Here is a 13,118-nt window from a genome sequence, read left to right as displayed (position 1 = left end):
TGGCGGTGTAGTATATTGGGGTGTAATAGGTGTATTATATGGCGGTGTAGTATATTGGGGTGTAATAGGTGTAGTATATGGCGGTGTAGTAGGTGCAGTATATGGCGGTGTAGTAGGTGCAGTATATGGCGGTGTAGTATATTGGGGTGTAATAGGTGCAGTATATGGCGGTGTATTAGGTGCAGTATATGGAGGTGTAGTAGGTGCAGTATATGGCGGTGTAGTAGGTGCAGTATATGGCGGTGTAGTAGGTGCAGTATATGGCGGTGTAGTAGGTGCAGTATATGGCGGTGTAGTATATTGGGGTGTAATAGGTGTAGTATATGGCAGTGTAATAGGTGCAGTACATGGCGGTGTAGTATATTGGGGTGTAATAGGTGCAGTATATGGCGGTGTAGTAGATGGCGGTGTAGTGTATTGGGGTGTAATAGGTGCAGTATATGGCGGTGTATTAGGTGCAGTATATGGCAGTATAGTATATTGGGGTGTAATAGGTGTAGTATATGGCGGTGTAGTAGGTGCAGTATATGGCGGTGTAGTAGGTGCAGTATATGGCGGTGTAGTATATTGGGGTGTAATAGGTGCAGTATATGGCGGTGTATTAGGTGCAGTATATGGAGTTGTAGTAGGTGCAGTATATGGCGGTGTAGTAGGTGCAGTATATGGCGGTGTAGTAGGTGCAGTATATGGCGGTGTAGTAGGTGCAGTATATGGCGGTGTAGTATATTGGGGTGTAATAGGTGCAGTATATGGCGGTGTAGTAGGTGCAGTATATGGCGGTGTATTAGGTGCAGTCTATGGAGGTGTAGTAGGTGCAGTATATGGCGGTGTAGTAGGTGCAGTATATGGCGGTGTAGTAGGTGCAGTATATGGCGGGGTAGTAGGTGCAGTATATGGCGGTGTAGTAGGTGCAGTATATGGCGGTGTATTAGGTGCAGTATATGGAGGTGTAGTAGGTGCAGTATATGGCGGTGTAGTAGGTGCAGTATATGGCGGTGTAGTAGGTGCAGTATATGGCGGGGTAGTAGCTGCAGTATATGGCGGTGTAGTAGGTGCAGTATATGGCGGTGTATTAGTTGCAGTATATGGAGGTGTAGTAGGTGCAGTATATGGCGGTGTAGTAGGTGCAGTATATGGCGGTGTATGAGGTGCAGTATATGGAGGTGTAGTAGGTGCAGTATATGGCGGTGTAGTAGGTGCAGTATATGGCGGTGTAGTAGGTGCAGTGTATGGCGGTGTAGTAGGTGCAGTATATGGCGGTGTAGTAGGTGCAGTATATGGCGGGGTAGTAGGTGCAGTATATGGCGGTGTAGTAGGTGCAGTATATGGCGGGGTAGTAGGTGCAGTATATGGCGGGGTAGTAGGTGCAGTATATGGCGGTGTAGTAGGTGCAGTATATGGCGGTGTAGTAGGTGCAGTATATGGCGGTGTATTAGTTGCAGTATATGGAGGTGTAGTAGGTGCAGTATATGGCGGTGTAGTAGGTGCAGTATATGGCGGTGTAGTAGGTGCAGTATATGGCGGGGTAGTAGGTGCAGTATATGGCGGTGTAGTAGGTGCAGTATATGGCGGTGTAGTAGGTGCAGTATATGGCGGTGTAGTAGGTGCAGTATATGGCGGTGTAGTAGGTGCAGTATATGGAGGTGTAGTAGGTGCAGTATATGGCGGTGTAGTAGGTGCAGTATATGGCGGGGTAGTAGGTGCAGTATATGGCGGTGTAGTAGGTGCAGTATATGGCGGTGTAGTAGGTGCAGTGTATGGCGGTGTAGTAGGTGCAGTATATGGAGGTGTAGTAGGTGCAGTATATGGCGGTGTAGTAGGTGCAGTATATGGCGGTGTATGAGGTGCAGTATATGGCGGTGTAGTAGGTGCAGTATATGGCGGTGTAGTAGGTGCAGTGTATGGCGGTGTAGTAGGTGCAGTATATGGCGGTGTAGTAGGTGCAGTATATGGCGGTGTAGTAGGTGCAGTATATGGCGGGGTAGTAGGTGCAGTATATGGCGGTGTAGTAGGTGCAGTATATGGCGGTGTAGTAGGTGCAGTATATGGCGGTGTATTAGTTGCAGTATATGGAGGTGTAGTAGGTGCAGTATATGGCGGTGTAGTAGGTGCAGTATATGGCGGTGTAGTAGGTGCAGTATATGGCGGGGTAGTAGGTGCAGTATATGGCGGTGTAGTAGGTGCAGTATATGGCGGTGTAGTAGGTGCAGTATATGGCGGTGTAGTAGGTGCAGTATATGGCGGTGTAGTAGGTGCAGTATATGGAGGTGTAGTAGGTGCAGTATATGGCGGTGTAGTAGGTGCAGTATATGGCGGGGTAGTAGGTGCAGTATATGGCGGTGTAGTAGGTGCAGTATATGGCGGTGTAGTAGGTGCAGTGTATGGAGGTGTAGTAGGTGCAGTATATGGCGGTGTAGTAGGTGCAGTATATGGCGGTGTATGAGGTGCAGTATATGGAGGTGTAGTAGGTGCAGTATATGGCGGTGTAGTAGGTGCAGTATATGGCGGTGTAGTAGGTGCAGTGTATGGCGGTGTAGTAGGTGCAGTATATGGCGGTGTAGTAGGTGCAGTATATGGCGGTGTAGTAGGTGCAGTAGAGTTTCTGTCTCATCTTCTTCTTCGTTGCAGCATTTGGACATTAACTGGACGGGACTGACCAACATCTTGGAGATCCCGGGGGTCAGGTGACTATCTGTTACAGTGTGTTAGTGTCTTGCTCACAGCTGAGGGGGCGGCTCCATGTAACCGCACAACCAGAATATCCAGTTCTCTCCTTAGAGAAAGATAACAATGTGCAGGTGTAATAGCGAGGCGCGAGTGTAACAAAACCTCAGCGCTCATCATACACCGGCAGCGTTACTGTGTGTCAGGAGATCACACACAGGCAGCGTTACTGTGTGTCAGGAGATCACACACAGGCAGCGTTACAGTGTGTCAGGAGATCACACACAGGCAGCGTTACAGTGTGTCAGGAGATCCAACACCGGCAGCGTTACAGTGTGTCAGGAGATCACACACAGGCATTGCTACAATGTGTCAGGAGATCATACACAGGCATTGTTACAGTGTGTCAGGAGATCCCACACAGGCAGCGTTACAGTGTGTCAGGAGATCACACACAGGCAGCGTTACAGTGTGTCAGGATATCACACACAGGCAGTGTTACAGTGTGTCAGGAGATCACACACAGGCAGCGTTACAGTGTGTCAGGAGATTGCACACAGGCAGCGTTACAGTGTGTCAGGAGATCACACACAGTCAGCGTTACAGTGTGTCAGGAGATCGCACACAGGCAGCGTTACAGTGTGTCAGGAGATCGCACACAGTCAGCGTTACAGTGTGTCAGGAGATTGCACACAGGCAGCGTTACAGTGTGTCAGGAGATCTCACACAGGCAGCGTTACAGTGTGTCAGGAGATCCCACACAGGCAGCGTTACAGTGTGTCAGGAGATCGCACACAGGCAGCGTTACAGTGTGTCAGGAGATCGCACACAGGCAGCGTTACAGTGTGTTAGTCTGGGTGTGGGTGATTGTGGGTGCGGCGGCTTCTTCTGGCTGTGACTCAGCGGCTGCTGCGGTGCATGGATCTGAGAGGAGGTGCTGCCCTCTACAGGACAGGGAGACAGGAGTCACACGCAGCAAGCAGAGGTCCTGCTGAGGAGCATAGGACTACCGGTTTAACCCCTCCCTGTCCGGAGATATGATCTTCCCTATGAGAAGCCCCCAGACTGGTGAGAGTCTCGCTGCCATTGGTCGCTCTGGTCTCATGGTTTGTCTCCTGCAGTGACATGACGGACGGGATGATCGATGACCTCATCGCCTCGTACCTGGTGCTGCCCAATAGGTTCACCTTCCCCCTGAGCAGCCAGGTGAACGCAGCGCGCCTCCGCTTCCCCGTGCCGCAGGTGAGTGTCGTCCTGTGTGTCATGTAATGAGGGGTCCTGTGGCACAGGTGAGTGTCGTCCTGTGAGTCATGTAATGGGGGTCCTGTGCTGCAGGTGCGTGTCGTCCTGTGTGTCATGTAATGGGGGTCCTGTGGCACAGGTGAGTGTCGTCCTGTGAGTCATGTAATGAGGGTCCTGTGGCACAGGTGAGTGTCGTCCTGTGCTGCAGGTGAGTGTCGTCCTGTGAGTCATGTAATGGGGGGTCCTGTGGCACAGGTGAGTGTCGTCCTGTGCTGCAGGTGAGTGTCGTCCTGTGAGTCATGTAATGGGGGGTCCTGTGGCACAGGTGAGTGTCGTCCTGTGCTGCAGGTGAGTGTCGTCCTGTGAGTCATGTAATGAGGGGTCCTGTGGCACAGGTGAGTGTCGTCCTGTGAGTCATGTAATGGGGGTCCTGTAGCGCAGGTGAGTGTCGTCCTGTGTGTCATGTAATGGGGGCCCTGTGCTGCAGGTGAGTGTCGTCCTGTGAGTCATGTAATGGGGGGTCCTGTGGCACAGTGATTGTCATCCTGTGTATCATGTAATGGGGATCCTGTGGCACAGGTGAGTGTCGTCCTGTGAGTCATTTAATGGAGGTCCTGTGTCTCAGTGAGTGTCATCCTGTGTGTCATGCAGTGAGGGGTCCTGTGGCACAGGTGAGTGTCATCCTGTGAGTCATGTAATGGGGGCCCTGTGCCTCAGTGAGTGCCATCCTGTGTGTCATGTAATGGGGATCCTGTGGCGCAGGTGAGTGTCGTCCTGTGTGTCATTTAATGGGGGCCCTGTGCCTCAGTGAGTGCCATCCTGTGTGTCATGCAGTGAGGGGTCCTGTGGCACAGGTGAGTGTTGTCCTGTGTGTCATGTAATGGGTGGTATGTGCCTCAGGTGAGTGTCTTCTTGTGTGTCATGTAATGAGGGGATCCTGTGGAACAGGTGTGTGTTGTCCTGTGTGCCATGTAATGGGGGGATCCTGTAGCGCAGGTGAGTGTCCTCCTGTGAGTCATGTACTGGGGGTCCTGTGTTGTGTGTGGTGCAGGGGGCGTGGGGCAGTATCCAGCACATTGTGACTCCACCTTCTATATTTTAGGGTGTACTGAGAGTTTACCTCCTGGAGGCTGAACACTTGATCCCAAAGGACACCTACCTGAGAGGCATCATAAAGGGCAAGTCAGACCCTTACGCCATCATGAGAGTCGGAAACCAAACGTTCAAGAGCCGCACGATCAAGGAAAACCTGAATCCTCACTGGAATGAGATGTACGAGGTAAGAGGACCCTACATGTCGTAGACCCCCAGGACCTCTTATATCCCAAACCGTAACCCAAACCCCACTGTGTGATCGCACTGTGTGTGTTTGATTTACAGTCATGGCCATAAGTTTTGAGAATGATACAAATGTTAATTGTTACAAAGTCTCCTGCATCAGGTATTATAATGGCAATTTGCATATACTCCAGAATGTCAATATTTGCCTAGAAAATTAACTTTTTCCCACAAAGAGGAGCAGGTAACATGGTGTCAGTGATGTCTCCAGTAACACAGGTGCGGGTGCTGATGAGGACAGGGCTGGGGATCAATCTGTCATGATTAAGTAAGAATCACACCACTGGACACTTTAAAAGGAGACTAGTGCTTGGCATCATTGTTTCTCTTCTGTTAACCATGGTTATCTCTAAAGAAACACGTGCAGTCATCATTGCACTGTACAAAACTGGCCGAACAGGGAAGAGTATCGCAGCTAGAAAGATTGCACCTCAGTCACCAATCTATCGCATCATCAAGGAAGTCAAGGAGAGAGGCTCCATTGTTAACAAAAAGGATCCAGGAGCCCAAGAAGGACCAGCAAGGGCCAGGACCGTCTATTACAAGTGTTTCAGCTTGGGGATGGGGCTCCCAGCAGTGCAGAGCTTGCTCAGGAATGGCAGCAGGCAGGTGTGAGGCATCTGCACGCACTGTGACACTGCGGAGACTCCTGGAGCAAGACCTGGTGTCAGGAGGGCAGCAAAGAAGCCACTTCTCTCCAAAAAGAACATCAGGGACAGACTGATATTCTGCAGAAGATGCAGGGAGTGGACGCTGAGGACTGGGGGAAAGTCATTTTCTCTGACAAATCCCCTTTCCGATTGTTTGGAACATCTGGGAAACATCTTGTTGGGAGAAGACAAGGTGAGCGATATCACCAGTCTTGTCTCATGCCACCTGTAAAGCCTCCTGCAGCCATTCATGTGTGGGGCGGCTTCTCAGCCAAGGGAATCGGCTCTCTCACAGTCTTGCCTAAAAACACATCCATGAATAAAGAATGAGACCAGAATGTCCTCCAAGACCAACTTCTCCCAACCATCCAAGAGAAGATGGTGATGAACAATGCCTCCTCCAGCATGATGGAGCACCTGCCATAAAGCAAAGGGGAGAACTACATGGCTCAGGGAACAAAACATAGAGATTTGGGGTTTCCTTGCAGGACAGCGCCCCATCTTCATGCAGATCAACACGCCATCTACATGCAGGACAAGGTGCCATCTTCATGCAGATCAACACGCCATCTACATGCAGGACAAGGTGCCATCTTCATGCAGGACAAGGCGCCATCTTCATGCAGGACAAGGCGCCATCTACATGCAGGACAAGGTGCCATCTTCATGCAGGACAAGGCGCCATCTTCATGCAGGACAAGGCGCCATCTTCATGCAGGACAAGGCGCCATCTTCATGCAGGACAAGGCGCCATCTTCATGCAGGACAAGGCGCCATCTTCATGCAGGACAAGGCGCCATCTTCATGCAGGACAAGGCGCCATCTTCATGCAGGACAAGGCGCCATCTTCATGCAGGACAAGGCACCATCTTCTTGCAGGACAGCGCCCCATCTTCATGCAGATCAACGCGCCATCTTCATGCAGGACAAGGCGCCATCTTCATGCAGGACAAGGCGCCATCTTCATGCAGGACAAGGCGCCATCTTCATGCAGGACAAGGCGCCATCTTCATGCAGGACAAGGCGCCATCTTCATGCAGGACAAGGCGCCATCTACATGCAGGACAAGGCGCCATCTTCATGCAGGACAAGGCGCCATCTTCATGCAGGACAAGGCGCCATCTTCATGCAGGACAAGGCGCCATCTTCATGCAGGACAAGGCGCCATCTTCATGCAGGACAAGGCGCCATCTTCATGCAGGACAAGGCGCCATCTTCATGCAGGACAAGGCGCCATCTTCATGCAGGACAAGGCACCATCTTCTTGCAGGACAGCGCCCCATCTTCATGCAGATCAACGCGCCATCTTCATGCAGGACAAGGCGCCATCTTCATGCAGGACAAGGCGCCATCTTCATGCAGGACAAGGCGCCATCTTCATGCAGGACAAGGCGCCATCTTCATGCAGGACAAGGCGCCATCTTCATGCAGGACAAGGCGCCATCTTCATGCAGGACAAGGCGCCATCTTCTTGCAGGACAGCGCCCCATCTTCATGCAGATCAACGCGCCATCTTCATGCAGGACAAGGCGCCATCTTCATGCAGGACAAGGCGCCATCTTCATGCAGGACAAGGCGCCCCATCTTCATGCAGGACAAGGCGCCCCATCTTCATGCAGGACAGCGCCCCATCTTCATGCAGGACAAGGCGCCATCTTCATGCAGGACAAGGCGCCATCTTCATGCAGGACAAGGCGACATCTTCATGCAGGACAAGGCGCCATCTTCATGCAGGACAAGGCACCATCTTCTTGCAGTACAGCGCACCATCTTCATGCAGGACACTGCTCCATCTTCCTGCAGGACAACGCACCATTTTCTTGCAGGACAAGGTTCCATCTTCATGAAGGACAAGGTTCCATCTTCTTGGAGGACAACGCACCATCTTCTTGGAGGACAACGCATTATCTTCTTGCAGGACAATGCACCCTCTTCATGCAGGACAAGGTTCCATCTTCATGCAGGACACGGATCAATGCAGGACAACTCTCCATCTTCAGGCAGGACAACTGTCCATCTTCTTGCAGGACAACTGTCCATCTTCTTGCAGGACAACTGTCCATCTTCATGCAGGACAACGCTCCAGCTTCATGCAGGACAACGCTCCAGCTTCATGCAGGACAACGCTCCAGCTTCATGCAGGACAACGCTCCAGCTTCATGCAGGACAACGCTCCAGCTTCATGCAGGACAACGCTCCAGCTTCATGCAGGACAACGCTCCAGCTTCATGCAGGACAACGCTCCAGCTTCATGCAAGACAACGCTCCAGCTTCATGCAGGACTGCTATGGCTTCTTTGGGCATAAAAGGAGAGCATGTCGTGGTGTGGCAGCCAACTTCCCCTGATCTAAACCCTATGGAGAATCTCTGTTATTATCATCAAGCAGAAGATCTATGGGGGGAAGGGGAACTCCTAGGGCGATTCAGATAACATGTAGAGAAATTCAAGCATGAAAGTCTCCAAATCTCCCAAGTGTAATGGATGCAGGAATTGTGCAGGTGACATCACAGAAGGTCCTGCATCACATGTAACTCGGCCTGTTAGGATGTTTGGGAGTGAAATCACTTTTCAGTGAATGTGATCTCCTAATTCTACAAATGAACATTTTCAGTTTTTCACAAAATGTTTGGAAGCTGCTGCACAGAATAATCTGGAACTGGGCATTTCGAGTTTTTTTTTTCTTTTAAATTTTGGAAAAAATCCTGTTTGCATCAATCATTTAGGAAAATCAGAGATAAATATCATTTTCGTAATAATTTGGAATGTGGTGTAGTTGGGCTGTGATCAGAGGGTCCTTTGCAATTCATCCCTCCATGTGGATAACGCCTCCCTCCCTGTATTTCAGTTTGTCATCCATGAGGTCCCGGGGCAGGATCTGGAGGTCGACCTTTATGATGAGGATCCAGACAAGGATGATTTTTTGGGAAGGTAAAATCAGCTGCATGAGGGAGGGGGGGGGTCATGCATGTGATCAGCAGGGGTCGTACATGTGAGGGGAAAGGTCATATATGAGTAGGAGGAGTGTAGTAGAGATCATATATGTAGAAGGTGTCATACATAAGATAAGGAAGGATCATACATGTAGCGAGGAAGCGTCACATATCTAAAGGACATCTACCACCAGGATGAAGGATTGTAAACCCAGCACTGACATACTGGAGTGCACCCCCTCTGCTTCTTTTGTCTTCTTATTCCCTGTGGTTTTTTTTTTTGTCTTCTTATTCCCTGTGGGTTTTTTTTTACAAAAAAAAGCTTTTAATATTATGCAAATGAGCCTAAGGAGCTCTTGGCTTCATAGATGTTAATGGTGTCTGGAACTCATGAGGCTCATTTGCATAATTGTTAAAGCTTTTTTTTCTTAAGAACCAAGGCATAAGAAGATAAAAGAGCAGCAGATCCTTCCAGAGGAAGCACATACCTTTATGTCAGTATCAGTGCTTGGTTTATAATCCTTCATCCTGGTGGTAGATGCCCTTTAAGAAAATGGAGTCCTACATGTGAGTAGGAAGGGTCATACATGTAATTGGAAAGTTACACGCATTGCACTATATGTAGCGATCATATACGTAATGAAATGTCATATATATATCTTTGTGTCTCACAGTTTAGTCATCGGCCTGGAGGGTGTCATGAAGGACCGGATTGTAGATGAGGTGAGGTGGTCTTTGGTGCTCATGGCGTGTGGCGTGGTCTCGAATTCGTGTCTGACCTCTACAGCTTCTCTCTTTCCAGTGGTTTCCTCTCTGTGATGTGGTCAGCGGTTCTGTTCATCTGAAGCTCCAGTGGTTCTCACTACTGGCCACACAAGAGAAGCTACAGGAGGTGAGTGACCAGACCTACCTCCACATGTAATAGAATGACAGAGGTATAATAGAGCGTTGAGATAATAGTAACCTCACATATAAGTGGGTGATGTGTAATAACTGTGTAATAACCTCAGAGATGGCAGTGATCTGGTGATGTATTAGTGTATTTACCTCAGAGATGGCCGGTGATCTGGTGATGTATTAGTGTAATTACCTCAGAGATGGCCGGTGATCTGGTGATGTATTAGTGTAATTACCTCAGAGATGGCCAGGTGATCTGGTGATGTATTAGTGTAATTACCTCAGAGATGGCCGGTGATCTGGTGATGTATTAGTGTAATTACCTCAGAGATGGCCGGTGATCTGGTGATGTATTAGTGTAATTACCTCAGAGATGGCCGGTGATCTGGTGATGTATTAGTGTAATTACCTCAGAGATGGCCGGTGATCTGGTGATGTATTAGTGTAATTACCTCAGAGATGGCCGGTGATCTGGTGATGTATTAGTGTACTTACCTCAGAGATGGCCGGTGATCTGGTGATGTATTAGTGTAATTACCTCAGAGATGGCTGGTGATCTGGTGATGTATTAGTGTAATTACCTCAGAGATGGCTGGTGATCTGGTGATGTATTAGTGTAATTACCTCAGAGATGGCCGGTGATCTGGTGATGTATTAGTGTAATTACCTCAGAGATGGCCGGTGATCTGGTGATGTATTAGTGTAATTACCTCAGAGATGGCCAGGTGATCTGGTGATGTATTAGTGTAATTACCTCAGAGATGGCCGGTGATCTGGTGATGTATTAGTGTAATTACCTCAGAGATGGCCGGTGATCTGGCGATGTATTAGTGTAATTACCTCAGACATGGCAGTGATCTGGTGATGTATTAGTGTACTTACCTCAGAGATGGGCAGTGATCTGGTGATGTATTAGTGTACTTACCCCAGAGATGGCCGGTGATCTGGTGATGTATTAGTGTAATTACCTCAGAGATGGCCGGTGATCTGGTGATGTATTAGTGTAATTACCTCAGAGATGGCCGGTGATCTGGTGATGTATTAGTGTAACTACCTCAGAGATGGCCGGTGATCTGGTGATGTATTAGTGTAATTACCTCAGAGATGGCCGGTGATCTGGTGATGTATTAGTGTAATTACCTCAGAGATGGCCGGTGATCTGGTGATGTATTAGTGTAATTACCTCAGAGATGGCTGGTGATCTGGTGATGTATTAGTGTAATTACCTCAGAGATGGGCAGTGATCTGGTGATGTATTAGTGTACTTACCCCAGAGATGGCCGGTGATCTGGTGATGTATTAGTGTAATTACCTCAGAGATGGTTGGTGATCTGGTGATGTATTAGTGTAATTACCTCAGAGATGGCCGGTGATCTGGTGATGTATTAGTGTAACTACCTCAGAGATGGCCGGTGATCTGGTGATGTATTAGTGTAATTACCTCAGAGATGGCCGGTGATCTGGTGATGTATTAGTGTAATTACCTCAGAGATGGCCGGTGATCTAGTGATGTATTAGTGTAATTACCTCAGAGATGGCTGGTGATCTGGTGATGTATTAGTGTAATTACCTCAGAGATGGCGGTGATCTGGTGATGTATTAGTGTAATTACCTCAGAGATGGCCGGTGATCTAGTGATGTATTAGTGTACTTACCTCAGAGATGGCCGGTGATCTGGTGATGTATTAGTGTAATTACCTCAGAGATGGCCGGTGATCTGGTGATGTATTAGTGTAACTACCTCAGAGATGGCCGGTGATCTGGTGATGTATTAGTGTAATTACCTCAGAGATGGCCGGTGATCTGGTGATGTATTAGTGTAATTACCTCAGAGATGGCCGGTGATCTAGTGATGTATTAGTGTAATTACCTCAGAGATGGCTGGTGATCTGGTGATGTATTAGTGTAATTACCTCAGAGATGGCGGTGATCTGGTGATGTATTAGTGTAATTACCTCAGAGATGGCCGGTGATCTGGTGATGTATTAGTGTAACTACCTCAGAGATGGCCGGTGATCTGGTGATGTATTAGTGTATTTACCTCAGAGATGGCCGGTGATCTGGTGATGTATTAGTGTAATTACCTCAGAGATGGCCGGTGATCTGGTGATGTATTAGTGTAATTACCTCAGAGATGGCAGTGATCTGGTGATGTATTAGTGTAATTACCTCAGAGATGGCCGGTGATCTGGTGATGTATTAGTGTACTTACCTCAGAGATGGCCAGGTGATCTGGTGATGTATTAGTGTACTTACCTCAGAGATGGCCGGTGATCTGGTGATGTATTAGTGTACTTACCTCAGAGATGGCCAGGTGATGGTCTGGTGATAGTTTGGTGATAGTTTGGTGTCGCCTCCTATAACTGTTCTCCTCTGTACATTAGGCCAGTAATGGATTGTCCACCGCCATGGTGATCGTGTATCTGGACAGTGCGGGTGGTTTGCCGGTAAGTGACATGATGGCGCTGAGTGGCTGTAATGACATCATGTGACACCCACCTCTACAATGTCGCCCTCGTTTCCCGCTAACCTCCTCCTTTTCTTCCTTTGCAGAGGAATCATTTTGAATACTCTAACAATGAATACTCGGCTCGTAAGCAGAGATACGCCGCGTACCCCAAGGTAATGTGCAGCAGCGCAACTGAACGGCCTCTCCTGAGGCAGGTGCCAGTGGCGTAACTAGAAGCCCCAGTGCAAAGTCTGTGCCGGGCCCCCGACTATAATGTATGGTTTATAGTAATAGTCTTCTCATATGGGAAAGTGACACCATAAGGGCCCCCTAAACCTCTTGGGCCCAGGTGCGATCGCAACCTCTGCACCCCCTCAAGTAACGCCCCTGGTCAGCCCCTGCTGAGGTAGTAGGTGGAGCGTAAGAGCAGGGTGAGCAGGGCGTGGGGGTAGGATGGTGAGCGAGGGAGGGAGATGAACAGCCATGTTTAAGGGCTAGAGAAAGGCCAGGAGAAGCAGAAGCTGGGGTTGGCAGGAGGTGAGTGTGGGCCGGTGTTAGTTTCAGACTGGGGGGAATGGTGGCTGACGGTAGGGGGTGAGCGGGAGCTGAGGGTTCGCTGGATGTAAGAGGTGAATGGGGACATGGGTTAGCTGGGGGAAGGAGATGACAGGGGCAGGAGGTGAGACGGAGCAGACGGTTATCCGGGCCTTAGAATAGTTGGGAGTTGGGTGGGGCAGGGGCTGGATGAAGCTTGAGTCCACGGGGAAGGGGTGCCTTGTGGATCTGAAGAGCCGGGGTAGCATCTTCTCATCCCTTCTTTTGTCTCTTGTGCAGTGTGAGAAGGAGCCCAGCTCGTACGTCATCATGAGTGTGGGGAAGAAGTCCGTGAAGAGCAAGGTGAGTTGCATGCTGGGGTCGGGCATGGCGTGGTCTGTCAGGACTCACAT

General features: G+C 49.5%; 1 protein-coding gene across 1 annotated transcript in view; it reads left to right on the top strand.

Annotated features, from left to right (window-relative positions):
• The window catches only part of ESYT3 (extended synaptotagmin 3), a 42,740-nt gene that overhangs the window by 25,564 nt on the left and 4,058 nt on the right, over positions 1 to 13,118 (top strand). Inside the window, exons 7-15 of the mRNA XM_072122148.1 lie at positions 2,629 to 2,684; positions 3,786 to 3,906; positions 5,009 to 5,185; positions 8,741 to 8,823; positions 9,500 to 9,548; positions 9,628 to 9,717; positions 12,107 to 12,169; positions 12,276 to 12,344; positions 13,006 to 13,068. Of these exons, the coding sequence (XP_071978249.1) occupies positions 2,629 to 2,684; positions 3,786 to 3,906; positions 5,009 to 5,185; positions 8,741 to 8,823; positions 9,500 to 9,548; positions 9,628 to 9,717; positions 12,107 to 12,169; positions 12,276 to 12,344; positions 13,006 to 13,068 (771 nt within the window). The remainder of the gene's footprint in view (positions 1 to 2,628; positions 2,685 to 3,785; positions 3,907 to 5,008; positions 5,186 to 8,740; positions 8,824 to 9,499; positions 9,549 to 9,627; positions 9,718 to 12,106; positions 12,170 to 12,275; positions 12,345 to 13,005; positions 13,069 to 13,118) is intronic.

The sequence above is a fragment of the Engystomops pustulosus genome, chromosome 8 (assembly GCF_040894005.1).
Source record: "Engystomops pustulosus chromosome 8, aEngPut4.maternal, whole genome shotgun sequence".
In the NCBI taxonomy this organism is placed as follows: Eukaryota; Metazoa; Chordata; class Amphibia; order Anura; family Leptodactylidae; genus Engystomops; species Engystomops pustulosus.
Note: the sequence above shows the minus strand (reverse complement) of the source record. Positions and strands in the feature narration are given on the sequence as shown.